The sequence below is a fragment of the Camelus dromedarius genome, chromosome 24, assembly GCF_036321535.1.
Source record: "Camelus dromedarius isolate mCamDro1 chromosome 24, mCamDro1.pat, whole genome shotgun sequence".
Classification (NCBI taxonomy): Eukaryota; Metazoa; Chordata; class Mammalia; order Artiodactyla; family Camelidae; genus Camelus; species Camelus dromedarius.
The window spans coordinates 26,727,595-26,753,043 of record NC_087459.1 but is presented as its reverse complement, the minus strand read 5'-3'; the positions used below and the strand labels follow the sequence as shown (position 1 = coordinate 26,753,043).

Sequence of the window (25,449 nt, the reverse complement as noted above, 5' to 3'; positions counted from 1 at the left end):
GGGGCCGCCACAGGGCTGCCCCTGAGCCTACCCTCCCTCCCCTCAGGTGGCTATGGACTGCCCTACAGCACTGGGAAGCTGCCCTATGGTAAGGCCCTCTTCGACTGGCCGATTTCTGGCTTTCCAGCTGCAGGGTTCTGGCAAGGGAGCTGTGGCCCTGGCCCAGGGCTAGAAGAGCACCAGCCGGGGGTAGGGTGGAGTCTCAGGATGGGAATCCCCAAGGAAGGAACATGGAACTTAGACTCAGATAGCCTGGTTCTCAATCCTGGCCCTCCCACTTATCATCAGGCCCTGGGAGAACTAGTTTCTTCTCTGATTCTCAGTGTCTTCATCTAAAAGAGGGGAATAACCATCCCATACACATGTTTGTATTAAACTCTGGCTAGGGGTGACAAGGTGGAGACTCTGGGAGGCCTGGTCCTTGAAGGGGAGGGGAGGGGGCAGCCATGGTGAGATCTGCATGGATGCACACTAAGCCTCTCCATTCTGCAGGCTTTGGGCCCGGAGGAGTGGCTGGTGCCGCGGGCAAGGCTGGGTACCCGACTGGGACAGGTAAGGAAAGTCTCACCCTACTGCCAACCAAATGGGCACTTATCACCCAGGTTCCAGAGCCCTGGGGCTGGCCAGGGTCTGTGCAGAGAGCAGGCCAGCTGCCCTACCTCCAGATCCCAGCCTGAACATGGAGAAGGATCCAGGGTGGGGCAGCTCTATCAGCCAGCCCCACATCCAGATGTGAACCAGCTGGTTTTACTGGGGTTGGAACAGGTGGGCCCTGGAGATACAGGGACACACCTTCTAGAATCTCTCCCCTCCCTCTCCCCTAGGAGTTGGCACCCAGGCGGCGGCAGCAGCAGCAGCTAAAGCAGCAAAGTTTGGTGAGTACTTCTGGAGTCCCTGCCTGCTAGCTGCCAGTCCCCCAACCTCTCCATCCCTGTTAGCACTGAGAGCCTGCCTCACAGATAACTAACTAAGGTGGCCCCTCCCCACCACCATTTGTCCAAGTTTTCAACACCATCCATTCCTCCCTCCCTCTGTCCATTCATTCATTCTTCCTTCCATCCATCTCTCCATCCATCCACCCATCAATCCCTTCCTCCCTCCGTCTATCCCCCATCCATTCATTTCCCCATCCATCCACCCCTCCATCCATCCATTTATCCATCCCTCCTCCTTCTGTCCCTCCCTCCCTCCCTCCATCTATCCATCCGTTTCAGAGACCAGGGACAGATAACAGCTCTGCTGGAGAAGGTAGGCACGTTGTAGAAGTCAAGAAGAGGGAGACATTTCAACGTAGGGATAATCAAGAAGTCTTCTCAGAGAAGATGACATTTGATTCAGGACTTAAAATAAAGGTGGAGTTTGCCATGTGGTTAAAATAGGAAGGAACAGGCAGAGGGAATGGGTACAATGGTGGTTAGAATGATAATTTTAGGTAGTACATATATGAGCATTTAAATAACTTAATAGTTTAGTATTAATTTAATATGTACAATAAAAATTTTAACTAGCTCCTCAAGTTCATAATCCCTTGGCTAACAGATGAGGCAAGGCCTTGTCTATGCCCGTGCGGTGGGTAGAGTGGGCATCTGTCCCCCTGCCCCAGGTAATCCCCCAGTTCAGAGTCAGATCCTGGGGGTGGAAGTCTTCACCTTTATCCCCAGTCCCAGGGGAGCCCTTCCTATAGCCATGATGGGACAGAAGACATGCGCCCACTAGCCCAAGGGGGTACGAATGTGGAAGGAAGCACTGAGCCAGTGGCCTGCCCCACAGAGGCCGCACAGGCCCTCCTTTCAGGCCCCCAAGACTGGAGGGGATGGTTGGAATGTGGGAGCAGGAGAGCAGGGCGGCGAGGGGCTGCCAGAGCCAGGCGGCCAGGCGCTTGGATTACAAACTTGGCCGAGTCTTCGGAACACAAGGAGAGGAAGCCTTGAACATTCCTGCAGGGGCCCCTCTGGCCCGGGAGAGGCCGCTTGTGGTTTCTCAGTATGTGGCAGTGATTAGAATGGGATTTGTCTGAAAACATACGAGTCCCTTAATGAGGGTGTTGAAATGGACACTTTGGGGGTGAGTCAAGGAACAGTGGGGTGGGGGCCTTCCCAGGCAGGCCCAGCCAGAGATTCCTGGGCCTCATTCCCAAAGGAGATTGTGCTGGTGAGAGCACCAGCATCCAAGGAGCCTTCCTGCCTGGCTTCAGGAGGGGACCCTGGGAGCCACAGCTGCGTGGTCTTCCTCCTCCAGGTGCTGCAGGAGCCGGAGTTCTCCCTGGGGTTGGTGTCGGCGTTCCTGGCGTGGCTGGCGCAATTCCTGGCATTGGAGGCATCGCAGGTAGTATCTGTTCCAGCAGGGGGTGGCAGGGGATCCTTGAGAAGGCCGAGGGAAAGGGCCTCACCCTCTGTGGCTGTCTCTCCAGGGGCTGGGGCTCCAGATGCTGCTGCTGCTGCTGCTGCTGCAAAGGCGGCTGCTAAGGCAGCCAAATATGGTGAGTGCCCCCAGGGGTGGTAGTGCCCGGGCTCCAGCCAGCCCTGGCCTCTGCATGGGCCTTGGAGACCCCAGCCCTATAAGGCTGAATGGACTTGGCCTTTGTCTATCTGGGGCAGAGTTCCCCCCCGAAATGTGCACTGTCATGCCTCCTTGCCTCTGCCCATTCTGGCCACTCTGCCTGGGAGGCTGTCTCCAGTGCTCTCCACTGACTGACCCAGCAGAGCGTGGGGACACTGTGGAGTGTCTGGCTCCTCCCACTTTACCCCCAGGGCTGACCCACAGCTGCTGCACCAACACACCAACAGTGAAGCATTCTGACTCTGCTTTGGACAGAGATCATGCTCTACCCAACCACAGATCCAAACCCTTAGAGCTTTCCAGGGGTTCCCTCAGTTCCCTCCTCTTCTCTCAGATGAGTAGGATCCACCCAGAGGCAATGCCAGCCCACCTGGGGTCCTACACTCAGAACCTGCCACTCCTGTAACTCCCCAGAGCCATGCCCCTGGAGGCCCTCTGAGGTTCCCACAGGGTCTAGGCCAGGAGAATAATCCTTTCCTTCCACAGGGGCTCCTGGATTGGTGCCTGGGGTGCCAGGCTTTGTCCCAGGAGTTGGAGTTCCTGGTGTTGGGGTCCCTGGTGTTGGAGTCCCAGGAGTTGGAGTCCCTGGTGTTGGGGTCCCAGGAGTTGGAGTCCCAGGAGTTGGAGTCCCAGGAGTTGGAGTCCCAGGTGTTGGAGTCCCAGGTATTGGGGGTCTAGGCATCGTGGGTGTACCAGGTGAGCTCAGCTCTGTGTGTGTGTGTGTAAGAGAGAAATACCAAATGCCAAGACTTGGATTCTCCCTAACACCTTCTAACACCTTACCCATCCATCCTCTTCTCTCCATACCCTTGACCATCTTCTCTCTCTTGGGCTATAACCACCTCCTAATTAGCTACTGCCAGAATCATCTTCTCCAATTCACTTTCTGGCACTCAGAGTGCTCCTGGGAGCAGGAACCGTGTCTTTTTCATCTCTGTGTTTCCAGCCCTTAGCTGACTATGTGCTCAGTAAATGGTAGCTAGTTGGGTGGGTGGGTAGATGAATGGATGGATGGGCAGATGGACAACTGGGGATGTAGGCCATGTGGATGAGTAGACAAATTGATGGATGAGAGAGTGGGTTGTGGGTGGATGAATGGACAGATACAAGAATGGGTGGTTACATGGATGGATACATAGTTGGGTAAAATGGTGAATGGAAAGATAAATGAGTAGATGAAAAGACAGATGGATAGGCAGGTGGGGGATAAGATCAGTGGTTAGAATGATGGATGGGTGGATGGATGGATGGGGTGGATGAATGGATAGACAAATGCACGTGTGAGTGGACAGAGAGATAAGTGGTTGAATAGGTAGATCAAGGTCCAAAGATAGACAAATGGACAGACATATGGGAAGGTCAGCAGAAGGGTGAATGGGTGGCTGGGCAGAGGGATGGACAGATGGGTAGACAGAGATATGAGTGGGTGAATGGATGGATAACTCTATATTGGCTCCATAGATAGAAAGAAGATGGACTAAAAAGACACATGGGTGGACAGAGAGATGTATATTAAGCACCTCCACTCCATTCTCTGAGCATTTGTGTTCCCCTTGGTCTCTCCAGGGGCTGTGTCACCAGCTGCAGCTGCTAAAGCAGAGGCCAAAGCAGCCAAATACGGTGAGTGCTGCACGAGGGGCTCTGTGCCACCCTATTCTGGCCCTTACTTGCCAGAACTAAAGGATCCTCATCTGCTATGCCAACCCCACCATGCTGTACAGCCCAGAGAAAGGGAGTGACTTGGACAAGGTCACACAGCAGGTCACTGGCAGTGCTGGGACCTGGACTTGTTGGGCCCCAGGATGATGTACCCCCAGTTGTCTCCCACCATGAGGCCATTGGGCTGAGTGATAGGTGAGCCCCAGTATGGCATTCCCACTGGGGACAGCGTCCCTGACCCTCCCTGCTCTGGCCAGGACTCTCTCAGAGGAGCCCAAGCCTGGCTAGGAATAGGGGACCTGCCCAGTGTCTCCATCATCAACACAGAGGCCTTTCCCCAAGTGATCAGAGAAGAGGGGCTGGTGGTGCACTGGGAGGGATCAGTAAGGAGCAAGCTGATGGAGGGCTCAGGTATACCATCGTTTCCAATCCTTCGTGGACCGGGACTTGGCAGAGGCTCGCATCCTTTTTCCCAGTCAACCAGCCTCTCTCATTGAGATCCTTTTCCATTTGATTCTCTTCCCTCTGCAGGGGCCAAAGCCGGGGTGGGAGTTGGAGGCATTCCCACTTTCGGGGTTGGCGCTGGGGGCATTCCTGGCTATGGTGTCGGTGTTGGAGGTGTTCCTGGAGCTGGCATTTCCCGTGAGCCTTAGTTCTATGTGGGGAAACGGGTTGGGGGGGATTGCTGGGAGACGGGGGTGGGGGGGTCAGGGCTTGTCTTCTGTAGGTTTAAATGGGGTTGGAGGACAGCAGAGTGGGGGAGGGTGGACTGGGCTTCAAGGAGCTCAGGGAGGAGTTGGGGGAGAGCTCAGGGAGGGCCTGCAGTGCCTTTGGGGCAGCAGTGCTGTCAGCCCAGCCCAGCTGAGATCCAGCAAGGTTTCTGAGTCTCTTTCTTTCTCATTTCCTCATAGCTGCAGCCCAGGCAGCCGCCGCAGCCAAGGCAGCCAAGATTGGTAAGTGCCCCTGCCCTGCCGGTCCCCACGCCCAGGGCCATGCCCTCCCTCCTCCCCACCCAGGCCTGCTCTCCTGCATGGCGCAGGCTCAAAGCTCAGAGCAGTTCTACAGCATGAGGGCAGAGCGGACTCACACTCAGGCCTCCCGGGCTGAAGTGGCCTGGGCCGAGGTCAGAAGCCCCTGGCCCCATATTCCAAAGCCACAGTGAATTTTTCTGCCCTTTTCAATTGCCCACCATTGGGATCATTGGTGCCTGGCTTCTCACCCTCACCCTAAATCAGTGAGTGAAAGGTGCCCATACACAGTCGTTAGTTCCCCCCGCCCACCTCCACCCTCGGCTCCCCCAAGAAGGGGCGCTTGGAGGCTTGGAGGGCAGGCCTGGATGCTCTTCACCCTTCCAGGTGCTGCAGGGGCCCTGGGAGGACTGGTGCCAGGTGCCGCAGGAGCAATACCCGGTGTGCCAGTCGTTGGAGGGGTGCCAGGTAAGCTGTGTCCCCAGCCCAGAGACAGGTTTGGCTTATCTCATGGAAGGCGCCCTGGAGCTGACCTAGGATAAGTGCACCATTTTACAGATGGCAAGACTAAGCCCAGAGACAGGGGAAGAGAGAAAGCAGTTTCCCTTAGTTTGGAGGGATGAGCTTTCCATGGGATTCCAAATTGCTGCGTGAACCTGGCAAGTCCCCTCTCTGGACCCTCAGGATGTCAGCCTGGGAGGCAGTAGAACTCTGCTCAACCAGGCTTGAGGGGCCTCATTCAACCCCCAGGGGCCCTTCCGGTTCTGATCAGGTGGGAGGGCCTGTTTCAGCCTTTGGTTCCCCTGTACGCTTTCTCCTCCTCCGTCAGAGGCGAAAGGGAGATTAAGAATCACAATGAGATTAAATTACCTTCCTTGGTTATTTTTTCCCACCAGAAGTTTTCTCTTCTGCATTCCTTCTTCTTTCTGGGAGGAAATTCCCCTTTTGAGTTTCCCCCCAAGAAATGAGCTGTTTCCTCCAATAGTTTTGGATACAGGCATGACTAGAAGCTTTTTATAATTAATATCACCTTCAGCAGAAAGCTCCCCAGATCGTTAAGACTGGGGTTTAGGAGCAGAGGTACGCCTCTACCAGTCACAGCTTTGGGCTCCCCTCCATCACAGGCAGGGCTGGGAGGTCGCAGTCTCCGAACAGCTTCTCAGGGAAGGGACGGGCCCAGAGTGGGCCATCCTCAGGGTAGGCTGGTCTCAGGTTGGGCTCTGCCTCCTTCCTCTCTGCCTCTAGTGTGGAGAGGGCTGTCTGGGAGAGGGGTTAGTTCCCTAGAGGTGGTCTCTGAAAGGTCTCTCCACTGTAGGGGATGGGGGAGCATGGGAGGGGTGCTGGGGACCATTCCCTGATCCTCACTCCTCACCTCTCCAGGAGTGGTGACTCCAGCAGCTGCCGCCGCTGCCAAAGCAGCCGCCAAAGCAGCCCAGTTTGGTGAGTGTCCCTGCCGTCAGTTTTGCCTCCAGCCCTCTTCCTAGAGCCCTGCTCCCTCGTGTCCCTGCTCTGCGGTCTGGCAGCCTCCTCAGCTGTCACATTCTGGGCGTCCTCGCAGACTTTGGCCCATCTGACCACTTCGGGGATGGGGGTGAAGTTTCTGATTAGGAAAACAAAGTGACAACAGGCACCACCGGCGAGCCCTCCAGGACCCAGCCACCACCCTTCCCAAAGCCCCTGCTGCCTCCCAGTCTGGCTGGGGCCTTGTCCCGCTTCTGGAACAAATGCTGCTGGGCTCCTCAGGGCTCCCACCCATTTCAAGCAATGGCAGTATTCTTGCTCCCTGACAAGGTTCTCCATCTCTTGCTTCATCTGAGGGCCCTTGGGTAGTCCCAGGCTCCCACACCTTCCTGAAAAATGGCACAACAAAACAGCTCACTTTAGAACCCAACTGTATGGCAGGCCCTGGGCTGGGGGGAGAGGGGGCTTGCATGCCCGAGAAGTCTTAACTTCAGGTCTGCTGACCCCTAAACTCACATATGACAAACAACCCTTTTTAATAAAACTACCATTTGCTGAGGTAATCCTTACACCAACCTATGAAACTGGTACTGTTTATACCCATTTCACAGATGTGGAAACTGAGGCTCTGAGAGCTTAAGTGACTTGCTCACAGGCACACAGCTAAATGGTGGCTGAGCTGAGATTTGAAGCCAGGTCTGCCTGTTTTTCAGAGCTCCATTTACTACATTAGTCTGCCTCCTTCACCCTCAGAATTCTCAGATGGGCCCTTTTAACTCCAAAGGTCAAGAACTCCTGATCCTGCACAGATCTCATGTTAAGGAAGAGGAGGCTAAGGCCCATCAAGGGAAAGTAACGTCCAAGTTCACACATCAAGTCTGTGCCTGGGTGGAACAAGAACCCAGGGCTCCTGACTCCCAGTCCACTGCTGTTTGCATTGGCTTCTGCCCAATTTGGTCAGGACCTGGTTAAGGATTAGCTCTTCTATTTCTTACAGGGTTAGGCCCTGGTGTTGGTGTGGTTCCTGGTGTTGGTGTGGCTCCCGGCGTTGGTGTGGCTCCCGGCGTTGGTGTGGCTCCGGGTGTTGGTGTGGCTCCCGGTGTTGGTGTGGCTCCTGGCGTTGGCATTGGCCCTGGCGGTGTTATAGGTAAGCTGTGTGAGTAAGAGGGCCTGGGGAGCCTCTGAATCCTCCATGGGTGCCATCCTTGAACCCTCTCTCTCTTCCCCCAGGAGCAGGGGTCCCGGCTGCAGCCAAATCCGCTGCTAAGGCAGCCGCCAAAGCCCAGTTCCGTGAGTGCCATCCACACCCCAGGAGCCCAGGGCTGGCCCAGTGTGGCTGAGCTGGGCCCCAGGATATGCAGCCTCTCAGGCCCACCCTGTAGTCTTGTTAGGCCCCCAAGGCAGCAGGCAGAGAGATCCAAAGTGCAGATGTGGCATAAGGGAGACCCGGGTTCGAGTCCTGGGTGCCATACTAGCTGAGTGGCCTCCAAGTTTCCTGTCTTCCTGTGTGAAGTGTGGATACTGACGGCACCTGCCACAGAAGCTTGTTAGGAAAAATAAATGAGTTCATCTACGAGGGAGGAATAGGAAGTTAGGCTGGAAAGGGTGCTGGTGTCCAGAGTGTGCAGCCCGAAATACCAGCCTGGGGAGGGGCTGGACTCGCTGGTCAGTGGGAGTTTTAGGAAGACCATTCTGGCAGCAGCGTAGAGGGCAGATTCAGGGGGAGGAGGCCCCTTCTCTTGGGGCCTGACTCAGCTTCCTGGGCAGGACACCCCCAAAAGGGCCTGCTCCCTGCCTGCTGCTGCCACCCAACTCCCCATCTCCCCCAGGGGCTGCCGCTGGGCTTCCTGCTGGCGTTCCTGGATTTGGAGTTGGTGTCGGAATTCCTGGATTTGACGCTGGTGTTGGTGTTCCTGGCTTTGGGGCAGGGGCAGGTGAGGGGTCTTCTAGGGGCTGAGCAGAAATGCCCCCTGAGCTCAGAGGAGGGAGGTCTCCCAGAACATGCCCAAGCTCCCTCACTCAGAGGTGGGTAGTTAATTCCCTGTTAAGTTCTCCTGAGCAGTTAGAGAAAACTAGGGTGACAGATGGGGGCAGGGCCAGGTGAAGGGGACCCCAGTCTGCCAGATTTCAGAGTTTCTGTCTTCTCAGTGGATGGGTGGCAAGACTCCAAATTGAGAAGAAGCCCACTACCCAAGAAAGGAGGATGGAGGCCCCTGGGTGGGTCTCCCAGGGTGAGCCAGCCTGGCTCCCCTTCCGTAGTGCTGGCAAGGGGACCACTAGGAACTCCAGTTCTTCACCTACTGGTTACTGAGCCTGCTATGTGTCCAGCCTCTGGCAGACTGCACTGGGCCTGGAGGAGACAGGAGAGGATAGGTGGAAGGAGGAGGCACAGTTCAGCCCTCAAGCACCCCCAGACCAGACTGGCAGAGGCACAGTTATATGCTGGATGAACTCCTGGCTGGGGAGTTATAGCTTCAGGGCTTTGCGAGAAGCAAAGAAGGCTGAGGAAATCAAAGAGGGCTCCCTGGGGGAAGCAGAACCTCCAGGCACAGAACTCAGCTGCTGACCTCCCCACTTTTCCTTTTGCCCTTTTCCCCAGTGCCTGGACCCCTGGCTGCAGCTAAAGCAGCCAAATATGGTAAGTGCACCCCACACACCGCCCCCCACACCCCACCATCCCTGAAAGTACCTGGTCACCCATCTCCTCTGCTCCTGGGCAGGACCCAATGCCCAGAGTCTACGGCGCAGAGCTGGGACAGTCAAGATGGAAAAAGGCTGTTTCTAGGACACATTATTGATGGTTTCGCAGACCTGGCTCCAGCCCACTAAATGCCTAGCGTGCCTCCAGCACCAGGACAACCAAAACCGCCCCTCACATTTCCAGCCCCACCCAGGGTGAGGGAGCAGTTACATCCTGGTGAGGACCAGGGTCTTTCAGACCCCTCAGGCCCTGACAGTTTCATTTGGCCTGAAGCCAGAGAGGGGCCAGGGCTGCAGTCCCAGGAAAGCCAGGACTCCTGCGCCCTGGCCCCCGCCTCCCTGTCAGCATGACTGCACCCGCTGCGAGCCACGAGGACGTGGCAGACCTGCCTGCCCCCCTACTTGGCACTCAAGCAGCCCCGCCTGGCCAGACCCACGCTGTCTGTGTCCCCCCGCATTCCTGGCCTCCTGGGATCTGGGCCGGGGCCTCTGCCAGGGAACTGCCAACCAGCCCTGGCTGGTCCACTTGGGGCCAATTTCCACCTTGGAAAATCCCAGCTTCCTCAGCCCCCACCCCCGGCGGGCCTGGTGACCCATGGGCCCTGCTCCTGTTTCTTACTGGCAGCTCTGCTGGCCTGCATCTGCCAGACATTGCCAGGGAAACAGAGCAGTTAAGGGCTTGGGAGCCATTTCCTGCCCATGGAACCTTGAGCACATTGCTTAACCTCTGCTATGCCTCAGTTTGCTCATCTGCAAAATGGGGATGATAACAGTACTTACCTTCCTGTTGCACGAGACAACAAGCAGACTAATAAGGGTGAAGCACTAAGGACTGAGGGTTCCCTAAAGCGCCGGCTGTAACTCCTGCTGCTGCTGCTCCTAGCAGCTCTGTACCAGACAGGGGTTTGAACTCAGAGGACTTTCACAGATAGTGTGTCCTTTTACTCCTCAAAATACCTATAGGGTGATCAGGATAACGACCATCATCTCATTTAGGGAAATGGGGCTCTGGGGCTCAAAACCAGAACTGTCAGAACCTGAGACTAGTTCTCCCCTCTCGGCAGCTTGTGGCCACCACTGTGGGCCCCTGAGGCTCCCAGCGTCAGCCCGCGGGGCAGGGGAGGAGATGGGCAGACCAGGCTCAAGGGGGTCTGCCCTGGCCTGATTGCTCAGACCCGGGTGTCTGGGAATGGACGTCTGTCCAGTGCCCCTCCCACTGTGTCACATGGCCTCGGCCACCGGTCTACTTGCCCAGTGTCCCTGGGGTGAGGAGACCCTGTCCTTTGGAAATGGGGAGACTGACTTTCCGTCCTCTCTCCACAGGAGCAGGAGGGATTGGGGCCCTCGGAGGGCTTGGAGACCTTGGTGGAGCCGGTATCCCAGGTGGTGTGGCAGGTGAGTTGAAACCCCAGAACAAGCTGGGCCTTGAGGGAGACAGACCCGTGGAGAGTCCCTCCCTGAGCTCCCTCTGTGTCCCCAGGAGTTGGACCCGCTGCTGCTGCTGCTGCCAAAGCCGCTGCCAAAGCCGCTCAATTTGGTGAGCACTGGCTGGAGGTGGGGGCTGCTGCCAGGCCCCTGGGGTCTGGGGGGGCCTCTGACAATGCAGCACGGAGCATATATTCCCTGACCTGCCCCTGGGGCCCTCGGCAGCATCATCTCCCCAGGGCCCAGCCCACCTCCTGGCTCCACTAGGCCTCCCAAGCCCTGGGGGCTCAGACTCCACCTGGGTCCGGAGATGATAGCTCCACCCTCCACAGACACACCAGCGTCTCCCGCTCCTTAACACAGCTCTCTCCGCAGGCCTGGGGGTACCCGGTGGGCTCGGAGTCGGAGGACTGGGAGTTGGAGGTCTTGGGGCCGGTGGAATTGTCCCAGGGGTTGGGCCCTTTGGAGGTAAGGGGTGCTCTGGAATCTGTGTGTGTGTGTGTGTGTGTGTGTGTGTGTGTGTGTGTGTGTGTGTGTGTAACTGAGGAGAGAGTGAGAGAGACTGACTTTCTTTTCCACCTTGCTCAAGCTGTCCTCTTTGCCTGAACCCCATCCCCACTTGATCAGCAACTCAAGGTCATAGTGGGCCCCGCCCCCTTCTCCAAGCTCGGCTCCGGCAGCATTTGGAAGGGTGTGAGCTGAGTGGCTTGGCTAGGGCTGCCCTTTGCACATGGGCATCCCAATCCTCTCCCTCTCCTCTCTCTTTCAACCCACCCACCCACTTCAAGTGGGAGTCCATTAGGGTAGTGATGGCTACACCCTCCAGAAAGGAAAAGCAAAGCTTGGAGGGCAATTACTTTCCCAAAGTCTCTGCTGTCTTGGCCGGACCTTGTAGTGACATTTCTTTCTTGGGTCATCATTGCGTCTCCCTACCTGACCTGGCCTGACGTCTCTCCCTGTGTGCTCCATAAGGCTGATCACACAGTAGGGGCTTAATAAGGACTTCTGGAAAGATGGATGGATGAAGGAGGGTAGGGGGTGGTGGAAGGATGGTTCAGTGGGTAGATGGTAAATCGGCAAGCAGGTCAGGAGGGGGACAGGACTCTGGGAGGAGGGGATTCTCCTGAGCCCTCATGCTTCCCATCTCCCCAGGTGTGTCCCCAGCTGCAGCAGCTAAAGCAGCCAAATACGGTGAGTTGCTCCTCGTGCCTTGCTCTGCCCCAGCCTACAGACTGCTTGCACCCCCCACCCCATGGCCCTGGCCCCAGCTCAGGCCTCAGTCCAGCTCACAATACCCCTGAAGGTTGGTCCAGAATATCCTTGACCCCAGGCCTCAGAGGGGATGCTCAGGGCCCCTTAAACATGCCTGGCCCTGACCTCCACCTGCCCTGTTCTCATGTGCCGCTGGCCTTGGAGGTGTCCTAGGAGCTGCTAGGCCCTTCCCAATTGGAGGTAGGGGCCTCCTCCGCTGTGAAATTCTCAGTTCTCCCTGGCCCTGGAGGAGGCCTGGCTGGCTAGCAGCGGGGACTCCGGGGCTGTATCTAGCACAAGGACATGAGAGAGGGTGGAGGGGACAGTCCGGGAAAGGAGGCACCTGGGCAGGCCTCAGACACCAGGCTGACAAGCTGAGGCCATAGGGCCTCCTACCAGGACACCAGACAGGACAGGGTTTGCTAAGAAAGCTGCTTTGGCACTGGGAGAGGTGGCAGTGGGAGGATGGGGTCCCAGGCAGAGAGGCATAGGTGGTGAGGCTGGAGTCGGGCCACGCACACCAACTGCAAATCCCTCCCACAGGAGTTGCAGCAAGGCCTGGCTTTGGACTGTCTCCTATTTTCCCAGGTACGGCCAGGATCTCTGTCCTGGAGCTCTGGCCCTGTCCTTCCTCCTCCCCGGCTTCTTCTCCTGCTCAAAAGGGCTGAGCCAGGACCCGGGGGTGGACCCCAGGCCCTCAGATAGCAAAGAGCTGGGCCTCCCCTTCTCTCCCTCCCATGCAAGGCCAGGGAGCATCAGCTTTTTCAAAACACACGTTTCAGATGAAGCAAACTGAGGTTCAGAGAGTGCCAGGGACTCGCCCAGGTCACACAGTGAGCAAGCAGAGCTGAGGGCTCCCAACACCCAAGCCCAGAACTTGGCTCATCTCAGGCCAGGCCCATGCTTCCTGGAGAGGGCTTGGCAGGCTCCCCAGAAGTGGGCACGCTCACAGCCCCTCTCCTTGCCTTGCAGGTGGTGGAGCCGGGGGCCTGGGAGTTGGTGGTGAGTCTACCATAAGAATGAGGGTCCCATTTCAAGCAGGGCACTGAGCTCCTTCCTGAAGGTGGGGGGAGCAGATCCTGTTGAGGGGGCAGCTAGTATGGACATGGCCCTGGGCTGGCTCTCTGGTGTAGGCGCTTGAGGGAGCCTCCAGGGGAATCACAGAAGCTGAAAAGTCAGCCCTGGGATTTGGGGATGGGGCAAGGATCCCAATTCCAGGGGCTCCCAGCCTGGCACTTGACTGGGCACCAGGAGCAAGACAGGGGCCTGGGTCACCCAGGTCTTAGGATCCAACTGGAGAGACTGACAAGGTCCCATAGAAAAGGGAAGAGACTGTAGGGAAAGAACAAGGTCCATTCAAGCAGGTGATCAGGGAGGCTGAGCCTCGCGCCTGTCTGCTGGGGCCAGGCTGCCACTGGGAAGTGAGGCCAGGGTCTGACTACGGTGGGAGGAGGCGCTGTAGAGCTGTGCAGACCTCCAGAGGCAGGAGGCCATCTGCAAGGCGCCTGGCTGGACAGGAGAGTTGGGCTGGCAGCAGAGAGGCCTTCGGAACCTGCCGTACAGGATGGAGGCCCATGGTGGGGGTTCTGGGAGAGGCGGGAGGCCAGGCCTCCTCCCCAGCCCCCACCTTCCCTCCACAGGGAAACCTCCCAAGCCCTATGGAGGGGCCCTGGGAGCCCTGGGATACCAAGTTGGGTAGAGACTCAGCCCCTGGAAGTGGAGGGGAGGGAAAGACAGTTGGAGGGGTGGGGCCCATCAGCCTGGGAGACGGGGCAGTGTGTTTAGACAAGGCCTCGCAGAGAGTAGGGAGGCTGGGGAGCTAGACACCTTAACCATCCCTTCTACACCCAACACAGACACACAGAGCTGGGAGTGGGCTCAGGACCCTCCAGGCTTATCCAGGCCAGGCCTGGCAGCCCTCCCTCCTGATACTCACACCCACCCCTGCAGGAGGAGCCAAGAGAAAGAGAAGGGAGGAGGAGGAGGGAAGAACTGGGAAGGCAGAGAAGGAGAGAGAGAATAGAAAGCCCTGGAGTCAGGGGACTAGTGAGGCGGACCAGGCAGGGTCGGCAGACCTGGCCCAGAGCCACACCCTGGCTCCAAGATGCAGACATGCCTCTGGAAGTGTGTGGGGTGGGTTCTGATCACCACCCCTAGGCACCTCCCAACGATGCCCAAGAGACCCAGAGAAGCCCCAGTACCACCCCTGCAGTTGCTCAGGCTGTAGATTCCCTTCCACCCCCAGATGCTTCCCACTACACAGATGAGGCGGGCCAGGCCAGCGCAGGGAGAGGCAGAGGCAAGAGCAGGGTGTCCAGCTCTCAGTCAGGCACCAGCTGATGCTTGTGGGATGAGCTTAACGGAGATGGTGTCCTGCCCCACTTGGCTGCTCGCTGCCACCAGGTGGCGGTAATGAGCCACATCTAGCTCTGGGAGGGGTGGGAAGAATACCAGGCCCTATTACCAGACGGAGGTGCCTTGATGATCTGAAATGAGGTTAACCAACCAGACCCTCCCCAGAAGAAGGAGCATGTACAATGGAATGCCTTAGAGTTTGGCCTGGGGTTGTGGCTTCTTGCAGCCTCTGTTCCCCGTGATGAAGTGGATGCGAGAATAACCTGCAGTTGGTCGGAGGGGGCAAGGGCGGGACTGACAATTGTGTGTGCCTCCCCCGACCCAGGTGGGGCCTGCCTGGGGAAATCCTGTGGCCGGAAGAGAAAGTGAGCTTCCCAGGACCCCTGACTCACGACCTCATCAACGTTGGTGCTACTGCTTGGTGGAGAATGTAAACCCTTTGTGACCCCCTCCTTCCTTCCGTCCCATGCCCCCTCCTAAGTTCCCGCCCCGGGAGGGGTCGGGGAAGGCCGGGCGGCCTCAGAAATCCACAGGGCAAGGAAACAAGAGAATGGTGGCCAAGTGGGCCTGGGGAGGCCCCCACCTTCAGAGGCAAGGGGTGGGTGGGCTTGGCCCCCTGCCCCCACCCCCTTCCCACCCAGGAGCTCCCCCTCCACACACTCTCCATCTCCAGGGGAACTTGGTGCTACGTGCTGGTGCTCTCATCTTCCTGCGGGGAGGGAGGAGGGAAGGGCAGCCCCTTAGGGAATCCCCTCCCTGGGGCTCCTCTGAAGATGGTGCAGACACTTCCTGGGCAGTCTCACCTCCCCCTGCCCACCAGGACCCACCTCTGGCTGTGGTCCAGTTGGTACCCAAGCATTGAAACCCTCAAGCTGGATTCGGTCACACCATCTCTTGGCCCCCATGACCCCCTCTCCCCCACCAATCGCTATTCCCCATGTCTGGGGGCATTCAGGTCGGAAGACACCCCCCTCCATTGGAAATAGCCCTCTTGCTCTTGTGGAATTCATCCACCCATCTGTCCATCCATCCATCCGTCCTCGTCCCCATTTGGTTGCCTGGCACCACTAGCTGGCTGGGCGCCCCCATCATCAACTTGGTTAACCTGTCATGGCAGCCTGTGCCCGGCCTCCGCCCCACCACACACACCCCTACGAAGGAGCCCTGAGCCCAGGGTGTGAGGGGCTGTGCCGGCTGGGGCAGCAGGAATCTCCCCCCAACCTGGGTTTCCCCCCACGCAGTACTGTATCCCCCGTCCCTCCCTCGAGCCACTGTACTTCAGAGCATCCCCCCGCCCCGCCCATCTCTTTGTGTCTCGCTGTGATAGATCAATAAATATTTTATTTTTTGTCCTGGATATTTGGAGATTATTTTTGATTGTTGATGTTCTCTTTTGGTTTTATTTTTGTGGTTTATTAAAAAAAAAAAAACTCTTTTCTGATCTGGGGAGCTATATCCTCAGTAGAAAATTCATTTTAATCACTTTGGTATAACTGGATGAAACACATTTTTTTTTAAATAAGAAAAGAGAATTAACTGCTTCAAAAAAGACTAATAAATGAAAACCTTTTAAAGGAAACTGTGTCTTGACCTCCTTTGTAATCTCTCATCTGTCTCTATCTCCTGGGCTGGGTGGGGAGCAGGGCTCGGCCTTGGGGAACCCATTCAAGGTATATTTGGGGGGCTGCTTGCCAAACTCACCTGCTATGGGCTGCTGCTTCTTTTTTTCCCCCTAACTGAAGCATAGCTGACTCCCCACGCTGTGCCAGCCTCCGGGCACAGCACAGTGATTCAGCCCTACATTCTTACACACACTCCTTCTCATACTCTTCCTCATCACAGGTCACCACAAGATACTAAATAGAGTTCCCTGTGCCACAGCAGAACCTGGTTGTTCATCTGTTCCACATATAGTAGTTTGCATCTGCAAATCTCAAACTCCCAATCCATCCCTCCTCTCTCCCCACCATCAGCAACCACAAGCTTGTTCTCCATGTCTGTGAGTCTGCTTCTGTCTTGTAAACAAGTCCATTTGTGTCATTTTTTTCAGATTCTACACACAAGTGCTATCATATGAATTTGTCTTTTTCTGACTTACTTCACTTAATATGATCACCTCTAGGTCCCTCCATGTTGCTGCAAACAGCATCACTTCATCCTTTTCTATGGCTGAGTAGCACTCCTCTGTATAAATATACCACAACCTGCCTATCCAGTCACCTGTCCGGGGACATTTAGGTGGCTTCCATGTCTTGACCATTGTAAATTGCGCTGCTATGAACATTGGGGTGCACATATCCCCCCGAATCAGAGCTTCCTCTGAATATGAACCCAGGAATGGGATTGCTGGATCATATGGTAAGTCCATTTTTAGTTTTTCAAGGGATCTCCAGACTGCTCTCCACAGCGGCCACTCCAAATTACACTCCCACCAACAGTGCAAGAGGGTTCCCCTTTCTCCACACACCCTCTCCAGCACCCTCGTCTGTGGACCTTCTAATGATGCCATCGGCTTCTGGTGAATAGATCCTTTTCCAAGTTTAGCATGTCCTTTAATAAGGATAGTCCTTTTGCAGGGGAAGCAGTGTGGCCAGCCCCACACACGCCCACCCATGGAAGGTCTCCTCCCTCCAAGGAGGTGAGTTCACCCCCGCAGCCACTCCTCCACAGCCTTCATCCCGTGGGCCCAAATCTTTGGTCTTCGGACGCTGAGGGTGCAGCTGGACGGGGTAGAGGAAACAAAAATGACTTTTCTGTCTAGACCAAACCCTTGACCTTGGTGAACAGCCATGCAGAGAGAAAAGAAACGGCCTGACCCAAGAAAACGTAAGAATGTTCCCCGCTAAACATCTCCACTAAAGAGACTCACTTTCACACATGGCCGGTTAAGACACCACTTCTTTATAAAACCTAAAAACTGACACCCTGCAGGCGGCAGCGGGAGACTCAGTATGACCCTTAGACGCACCCACCCCCTGGGCCATCCATCAGCCCCTCTGGGCCAAAAATCCAAGGGGTCTGGGGATGTCCCCACCTGGAGTCCACAGCTCCCTTCTAGAGCACACTCTGGGTATCAGATTCTGGAATTTCCTCCCCAAACCAAGTTCACTTCCAGGGCCCACATGGTCTCATGTCTGCATCTGTCCTCCTGACAGCGAACCCGGTGGCCAGTGGGCACACGTGGAGGGCAGACGGGTGGCAAAGGAGCCGTTTGCTGGAAGTGTGGGTGGAGTTTGCCGCGCAGACTGCACATGCGCACAAGGACCCTCGTGGAGCCAGGCGTTGGGCTGGAAAGAGAAAAGAGGGTGGGGACAGCTTCTCAGAGGACAGCAGAGCACAGAAGCAATTTACCAGGCAAAGAACAGAGCAGAGAGGAGGGTCAGTCCTTTCAGGCAGGAAGAGCAACCCTCTGATTGCCCAGAGGGCAAGACAGACCACTGGAGTGCCTGGTGGGAGGAGACAGACCAAGGAAAGATAGAGGATGGATCAGAAGCCGGTAGGGGTGGGTTGATGATGGAGACCACAGGGGGTGCTGTGATATCAGCGAGGAGTGACAGCCTGCCCAAGAGTAGCGACAAATGAGATTCATTCATTCATTTAGTTGTTCAACAACAAAAAAAATCCCTTGCTGGTCCCTCGGCAGCTCTCCAGTCTCTGAAATGTGGCCTGCCCCAGCATCAGCCCTGGGCCCTCCCTTCTTCGGTTTCTCAAAATTCATGGCTTTAAATACCAGGTATGCACTGGCAGTTATCACGCTGACACCTCCAAGCATTGACCTCTCCCCAAACTCTGGACTTGCACATTCACAGCCAGTTCTCAACATCTCCACCTGGAAGTCTCATAAGCCTGCATGGGTAGCATGGGTTCCCGCGACACACACCCTCACCGAAATGTGCTCCCCTCCCCACCTTCCCCATCTAGGTAAGTGGCAGCTTTGGAGCCCTTCTCTCCTCCCACACCCCACACCAGGTTCATCAGCAAATTCCACGGCCCCACCACCAGCAGATAACCCAAGTCCAGTCACCCCTGCCAACCGCCAGGGCTTTGCCCTGGTCCCCCAGCAGCTCTTGCCTTGGGTGACTGACAGAACTTCCTGACTGGGCTCCTTGCTTCTGCCCTGGCTCCCCTTCAGCCTTTTCTCCACACAGCAGCCAAAACAATCCTTTTAAAACACAAGTCAGCTCAGGTCATGCATCTGCTTAAAATCCTGCAGTGGCTCCCGTCTCGTTGGGGGCCAAAGCCAGAGGCCTTGCAATGGCCGAGGAGCCCCTACCTGAGTGGGGCCAGCTGTTCTGACCTCACTTCCTGCTGCTCGCCCCCGGCCAGGCCGTGCAGTTACACTGCCCTCTTCCCTTTCCTTGCAGGCAGCAAGCCACTCCTCTGTGGTCCCCACATCTGCTGTCTCTCCTGCCCAGAATGTTCTTCCCTCCGCTATCAACCTTGGCACCCTCACGGCCTTTAGGTCTTGACTCAAACATCACCTTCTCAGAAAGTCCTTCTCTGACCCACTTTTGAAAACTGCAAACTGTACCTTCCTCCCTCACTCAGCCCTGCCTTCTGCTTCTCCTGAGCACCCATCACCAGCACCCTTCCTGTCACCACGTAGCACTGTACCTTTTGCTTCTTTGTTTATTGTCTGACTCTCCACACCAGAATGTAACTCTCTGAGAGGACAGACACTGTTTTAAGAACAAAACAGATTAAACTCCTTGCTTTCACCAGTTATGCACTCCGCTAGAGAGATGGTAGTGGTAAGCAAATGAGCTAGGCTGATAACAGCTCAAAAGATATCCGGGGCCTAATCCCTGGAACCTTGTAATTACTCATAGTCTTCTGGGGCTGCCACAGCCAAGTGCCACAGACTGGGTGGTTTTATCAACAGAAATTTTCTCACAGTTCTGGAGGCTGGAAGTCCAAGGTGACCACAGGGTTGGTTTCTTCTGAGGTCTCTCTCCTTGGCTTACAGATGACCGTCTTTTCCCTGTGTCTTCACATGGTCTGCCGTCTGCACATAGAAGTATTCTAATCTCCTCTTCTTATCAGGACACCTGTCATAGTGGACTGGGGCTCTTTCTAATGACCTCATTTTAACCTAATTTCCTCTCCAAACCCAGTGACTCTCTGAGGTACTGGGGGTTGGGACTTAACATATGAATTTGAGGGGAAAATGCAATTCAACCCATAACAGTTACCTTATATGGAAAAAGAGTTTTTGCAGATGTGATCAAGTTAGGGATCTTGAGATGAGGAGATTATCCCAGTGGGCCCTAAATGCCATCACACATATCCTTAAAACAAGCTGGAAGAATTGTATGCCAACAACTTGAAAAACCTACAAGAACTTTAATAAAGTCCGAAAAACCCACAACCTACCAGGAATGAATCAACAGAAAATCTAAAGAGACCAATAACAAGTAAGAAGAATGAATCAGTAATCAATCCGCCCAACAAAGAAAAGCCAGGACCAGACGGTTTCACTGGTGAAGTCTACCAAATATTTAAAGAAGAATTTATACCAATTCTCCTGAAACTCTTTCAAAATATTGAAGAGGAGAAACGCTTCCAAGTTCACTGATACCAAAGCCAGACAAACACACTACAAGAAAAGAAAACTACAAAGAAATGGCATCAGCGAATGGTAGAATAGGAGGTCTTCAGCCAACATTCTCCCACAGAAATCATTCTAAAATTCATATGGAGCAACAAAAGACCCCAAACAGTCAAAGCTATCTTGAGTAGGAAAAATGGAGGCATCACATTTCCTGATTTCAAAATATATTACAAAGCTACAGTAATTCTAAAAGAGAGAGAGAGAGAGACATACAGACCAATGGAACAGAATAGAGAGCCTGGAAATAAATCCATGCATTTATGATCAACTGATCTTCAACAAGGGTACTGAAAACACACAATGCATCAATCGCTGGGGTAAGGATAGTCTCTTCCATAAACAGTGCTGGAAAAACTGAATACCCAGCAGCAGAAGAAGGAAATTGGACCCTTATCTCACACTATACACAAAAATCAACTCAAAATTGGATTAAGACCAACATAAGACCTGAAACTGTAAAACCACTAGAAGAAAACATAGGGGAAAAGCTTCTTGACATTGGTCTGGGCAATGATTTTTTGTATATGACCCCAGAAGCCCAGACAGCAAAGTGAAAATGGACAAACGGGATGGCATCAAACTCAAAACATTCCGCACAGCAAAGGAAGCCATCAGCAGAGTGAAGAGGCTGCCTATGAAATGGGAGAAAATATTTTCAGACCCTACATTTGATACAGGTTAATATCCAACTTACACAATAGTACTTAACACTATTGAAATGTACATTCAAAAATGGCTAAGATGAGGGAGTAGTGGGTGTAGCTCAGTGGCAGGGCACATGCTTGGTGTGCATGAGGTCCTGGGTTCAATCCCCAGTGCCCCCGTTAAGGGAAAACAAAAAACAAAAACAAAATTGGTTAAGATGATAAATTTATAATATGTGGTTTTTGTTTTTTTCTTTTAACCACAATTTTAAAAAGAGAAGAAGCTGGAACGGAAAAAGAACAGATTACCTTTTAGAGCCTCTGGAAGGAATGTGTCCCTTGATTTTGGCCTAATGAAACTGATTTGGGACTCCTGGCCTCCAAAACTGTAAGAAAATTAATTTCTGTTGTTTTTAAGCCACCAAGTAATTCATGACAGCATCCATAGGAAACTAATACAGTGAATAAACAATCAGCTCTAATGTCAGGTGAATCAGCGTTATGAGGATTAAAAGCCAGGGAAGGAGACAGAGTGAGAAAGAATGTTCAGTTACTTGGGATGGCTGGGGGCACCTGATCTCAGGTCAAAGGCCCTGTGATGAACAGATGCTCGGGAAGTTAGAATTGTAGAGAAGTGCACCATGGTTAACAAGACAGAGCAAAGGCAAGAAGAGATAAAGGCAAAGCGGTAGCCAGGGGCTAGGTCCCATAAGAGCTGAAGTAAGGGCTTTGGGTGTGAAAACAAAGAAATGTCACACTTTGACCCACGTGTTCAGAGGCTCTGGGTCACTGGTGACATGGACTGTACAGCTAGACCAAGGAGGAGGGAAAAGTGGTGAAATTCTGGATCTTTTGTACAGAGAGCCAGTAGGAGGTGCAAGGAAAAGGAATAGGGAGAGACAAGAAGTCAAGGACCTCTTCGAGTTTTGACTGAACGACTAAAGGACGGAGATGTCATGTCCTGAGATGAGAAACACCTGAGGAGGAGCAGCTCTGGGCACAAATGAAGAGCCTGGTGTTGCACTGAGGGGCCCATTTGCCATTCAGGTGAAGATGCCAAGTAGACATTTGGGTCCTTGTATCTGCAGTTCAAGGAGAGGGCAGGGGAGTCCCTGAGCCACATGTCTGGGTGAGGTCACCCACCGTGGGCGAGGAGGGGGCAAACTGGGTCTGACAGCTGGGATCCCATGATGCCAGCTCTCTTTTTGTCCCTAGGGCAGGACAATTTGGGGTCTGGCCCCCGCCTTGGGTCACAGTCTCGGACTCATCCTGTGACAGTGTCCCCATGGAGCCTCTTGCTTGTCAGCATCTTGTGTTCACCAGGCACTAATTTGGTAAGTTTTGACAAATCCTAATCATTGACCTGGAGTAAGTGAGTCTTTCCCAAAGGGTTCTTGACCCCTCATGTAGAAAACTTTTATCATGAACCCTATCAGCAAAATATTTTTGAGCAAACATCATGTGTATATTTGCCACTTGGATGGTAAATGGGTACCTAAAATTTAACACATACCAAACCAGAGCTCTTCTTTTTTTTAATTGAAGTATAGGTGATTTACGATGTTGTGTTAGTTTCAGGTGTACAGTAAAGTGATTCAGTTATACATATATATATATTCTTTTTCATTATAGGTTATTACAAGATATTGAGTACAGTTCCCTATGCTATACTGTAGGTCCTTGTTGTTTATCTCTGTCGTATATAGTAGTGTTTATATGTTAATCACAAACTGCTAATTTACTCCTCCCTCATCTCTTTCCCCTTTGGTAACCATAGTTTGTTTTCTATGTCTATGACTCTATTTCTGGTTTGTAAATAAATTCATTTGTGTCTTTTTTTTAAGAGTCCACATATAAGTGATATCATATGATATTTGTCTTCCTCTGTCTTACTTCACTTAATATGATCATCTCTAGGTCCATCCATGTTGCTGCAAATGTCATTGGTCCATTCTTTTTTATGGCTGAGTAGTATTCCACTGTATATAATACCACATCTCCTTTACCCATTCATCTGTCGATAGACATTTAGTTTGCTTCCATGTCTTGGCTATTGTAAATAGTGCTGCTGTGAACACTGGGGTGCAGTTGTATTTTCAAATTAGAGTTTTCTCGGGATACCCGCCCAGGAGTAGGATTGCTGGATCATATGGTAAGTCTATTTTTAGTTTTTAAGGAACTTCCATACTGTCCTCCATAGTGGCTACACCGATTTACGTTCCCACCCACAGTGTAGGAGGGTTCCTTTTTCTCCACACCATCTCCAGCATGTATTATTTGTAGACATTTTAATGATGGTCATTCTGACTGGTGTGAGGTGATACCTTATTGTAGTTTTGATTTGCATTTCTCTAATAATTAGCAATGTTGAGCATCTTTTCTTGTGTCTGTTGGCCATCTGGATGTCTTCTTTGGAGAAATGTCTATTTAGGTCTTCTGTCCATTTTTTGATTAGGTTGTTTGTTTTTATGATATTAAGGTGTGTGAGCTGTTCATATATTTTGGGAATTAATCCCTTGTCAGTCTCATCATTTGCAAATATTTTCTCCCATTCCATAGGTTGTTTTTTTGTCTTGTTTATGGTTTCCTTTGCTGTGCAAAAGCGTTTAAGTTTAATTAGGTCCCATTTGCTTATTTTTGCTTTTATTTCCATTACTCTAGGAGACGGTTCAAAAAAAATTATTGCTGTGATTTATGTCAAAGAGTGTTCTGCCTATGTTTTCCTCTGGGGGTTTTAGAGTATCTGGTCTTGTATTTCGGTCTTTAATTCATTTTGAGTTTTGGTCCCTCTAGGTCCACTCAGTATCCCCTGTGCCCTGCACTGGGGCCCTCTCCCAAGCCCCTTCACCCAGAGGTTGTAACTGCTGCCACCCCTGAGGCTGTGCCTGTCCTTGTGGGTTCCCTGTACCTCTGCCTAGTCCACTATAAAATCCCCTGAATTAAACTCTACTCAGTAATCCCCACTGAGTGTTTCCTGCCAGGACCCTGCCTGACATGTACACTATATGAAAGCAACAAACAAGCAAAAATGTTGCTCTACAGCCTCCGAGGACCTCAACGTCTCCTTGGGACACTTTACTATAAGTGCTTTAGAGCTATCTGACCCACAGACAGAGTGAGGGCACCAGCATCTATCTGAATATTAAGTATTTTATAAGCCTACCTTCTTCCTAATTAGAAATAAAAATTCTAGCAAGGATAAATGGTGTTGGGAAAACTGGACAGCCACAGCAAAAGAATGAAACTAGACCACTATCTCACAAATACACAAAATTTAACTCAAAATGGTAAGGACATGCATGTAAGAACTGAAACCATAAAATTCCTAGAAGAAAACATAGGTGGTAACCTCATTGACATCAGTCTTAGCCATGTTTTTGTGGGTCTGAATCCAAAGGCAAGGGAAACAAAAACAAAAATGAAGAAATCAGACTACATCAAGCTAAAAAGTTTCTGCACAGTGAAGGAAACTGTGAACAAAATGAAAAGGCAACCTACTGAATGGGAGAAGATATTTGCAAATCATATATCTGATAAGGGGTTGATATCAAATATATGCAAAGAATTCATACATCTTAACAACAACAACAACAACAACAAAACCCTGATTTTTAAAATGGGTGGGAGTGGGGGTGGATATAGCTCAGTGGTAGAGTGCATGCTCAGCATGCATGAGGTCCAGGGTTCAAGCCCCAGTACCTCCATTTAAAAAATAAAAATAAATAACTAATTTAAAAGTAAGTCAAATGGGCAGAGGATCTGAATAGACACTTTCCAAAGAAGACATACAGATGGACAAAGATGCTCAACATCATTAATCATCAGGGAAATGCAAATCAAACCTTGCAGACATCCTTTGTGAAACAAAGCAGTGGATCAATAATAGAATGAAAGAAAGATTATAGTATTTTGTTCCCTCCTCCAGGTAATTGTTTTGCATCGGGGTGAGTACCCACACTTTGCAAGCCACAGGACCAAGCCCTGACTAGAGAGTGTCTATACAACCTTGATGGCTTGAGCTGGAGCATGGGCAGCTCTGCCCCTGGTTCACCGAGGGAGCCTGGGTATGTGGCTCAACCTCTCCCTAAGCAGGCTCCCAAGCAGTGGGATGAAGGGGGAGGGTGGGCCTCGGAGATATAGGGTCACCCCGTCCCCACGTCCAGCATTCTGAGATTCCTATAGGCACAGTGCTCCACGCTTCCGGTGCTGGACTGAGCATTTGTGCTTTGGGGACCGCCCAGTTGCTCTGGCCACTTTACTCAGCCAAAACCCGGTTCAGCTGTGCCTTGTCCAGAACCCTGAGCAGGGCGGAGCCAGCTCCAGGTCTCCAGCACTGGGAGGAGCAAATCCTTGACCCCAGTTGTCACAGTCTCCCCCAGGTCCTGCTCCTTTAGCGCCCTGCCTAGCCGGTGGGGGCCTGCTCACTCCCTGCCGGGGCCTGCCCTCACTGCAGGCCTCAGAGAGGGAGAGGACTTGGCCAGCGCCTCTCCATGAGGCAATAACTATGATCCTCAGGGTCCACAAAGTCTTCTCCGGGTCCAGTCGCAGTTCTTGGCCTCCAGCCAGCAAGCCTGGGGCAGAGGAGCTCTCCGCGGGGAAACTGAGGTCCCCTAGGTTGCCCCATCAGAGCATGAATCCCACCTATGCCGCAGTTTTCGGCATACGCATCTTCGCCTTGCTGCGCAGAGTGGACCGCTGTCGCTCTGGGAAAGATGAATGAAAGGAGGAGCGGGGCGGGGCGGGGCGGGGCGCCGCCGAGGGCACGGGGCGGGGCCGCGCAGGGCAGTTCCGCCGCTCGCCCGCGCCCCGCCCCGCC

At 53.3% G+C, this 25,449-nt stretch overlaps 1 protein-coding gene, 1 non-coding gene and 1 pseudogene across 5 annotated transcripts in view; all 3 read left to right on the top strand.

Annotated features, from left to right (window-relative positions):
• The window catches only part of ELN (elastin), a 31,395-nt gene extending 15,660 nt beyond the window's left edge, over window positions 1–15,735 (top strand). For 2 of the 4 annotated variants that reach the window (XM_031432739.2, XM_031432733.2), the window contains 22 exons: window positions 47–88; window positions 493–552; window positions 825–875; window positions 2,239–2,325; window positions 2,411–2,479; window positions 3,046–3,222; window positions 4,126–4,179; window positions 4,750–4,860; window positions 5,130–5,171; window positions 5,574–5,654; window positions 6,567–6,626; window positions 7,645–7,794; window positions 7,878–7,937; window positions 8,477–8,581; window positions 9,247–9,285; window positions 10,671–10,742; window positions 10,828–10,884; window positions 11,148–11,240; window positions 11,925–11,963; window positions 12,567–12,611; window positions 12,996–13,025; window positions 14,704–15,735. In XM_031432739.2, the coding sequence (XP_031288599.2) occupies window positions 47–88; window positions 493–552; window positions 825–875; window positions 2,239–2,325; window positions 2,411–2,479; window positions 3,046–3,222; window positions 4,126–4,179; window positions 4,750–4,860; window positions 5,130–5,171; window positions 5,574–5,654; window positions 6,567–6,626; window positions 7,645–7,794; window positions 7,878–7,937; window positions 8,477–8,581; window positions 9,247–9,285; window positions 10,671–10,742; window positions 10,828–10,884; window positions 11,148–11,240; window positions 11,925–11,963; window positions 12,567–12,611; window positions 12,996–13,025; window positions 14,704–14,747 (1,568 nt within the window). In that variant the 3' untranslated portion in view covers window positions 14,748–15,735. The remainder of the gene's footprint in view (window positions 1–46; window positions 89–492; window positions 553–824; window positions 876–2,238; window positions 2,326–2,410; window positions 2,480–3,045; window positions 3,223–4,125; window positions 4,180–4,749; window positions 4,861–5,129; window positions 5,172–5,573; window positions 5,655–6,566; window positions 6,627–7,644; window positions 7,795–7,877; window positions 7,938–8,476; window positions 8,582–9,246; window positions 9,286–10,670; window positions 10,743–10,827; window positions 10,885–11,147; window positions 11,241–11,924; window positions 11,964–12,566; window positions 12,612–12,995; window positions 13,026–14,703) is intronic. The other 2 variants (XM_031432737.2, XM_031432738.2) reach the window with 2 other exon arrangements.
• Window positions 15,244–15,735, top strand: LOC135319234 (uncharacterized; annotated as a pseudogene).
• A 5,006-nt stretch (window positions 15,736–20,741) lies between these two features.
• TRNAT-GGU (transfer RNA threonine (anticodon GGU)) lies at window positions 20,742–20,813 on the top strand. The gene has a single exon. It is a non-coding gene; the product is annotated as a tRNA-Thr (tRNA).
• Window positions 20,814–25,449: the final 4,636 nt, after the last annotated feature.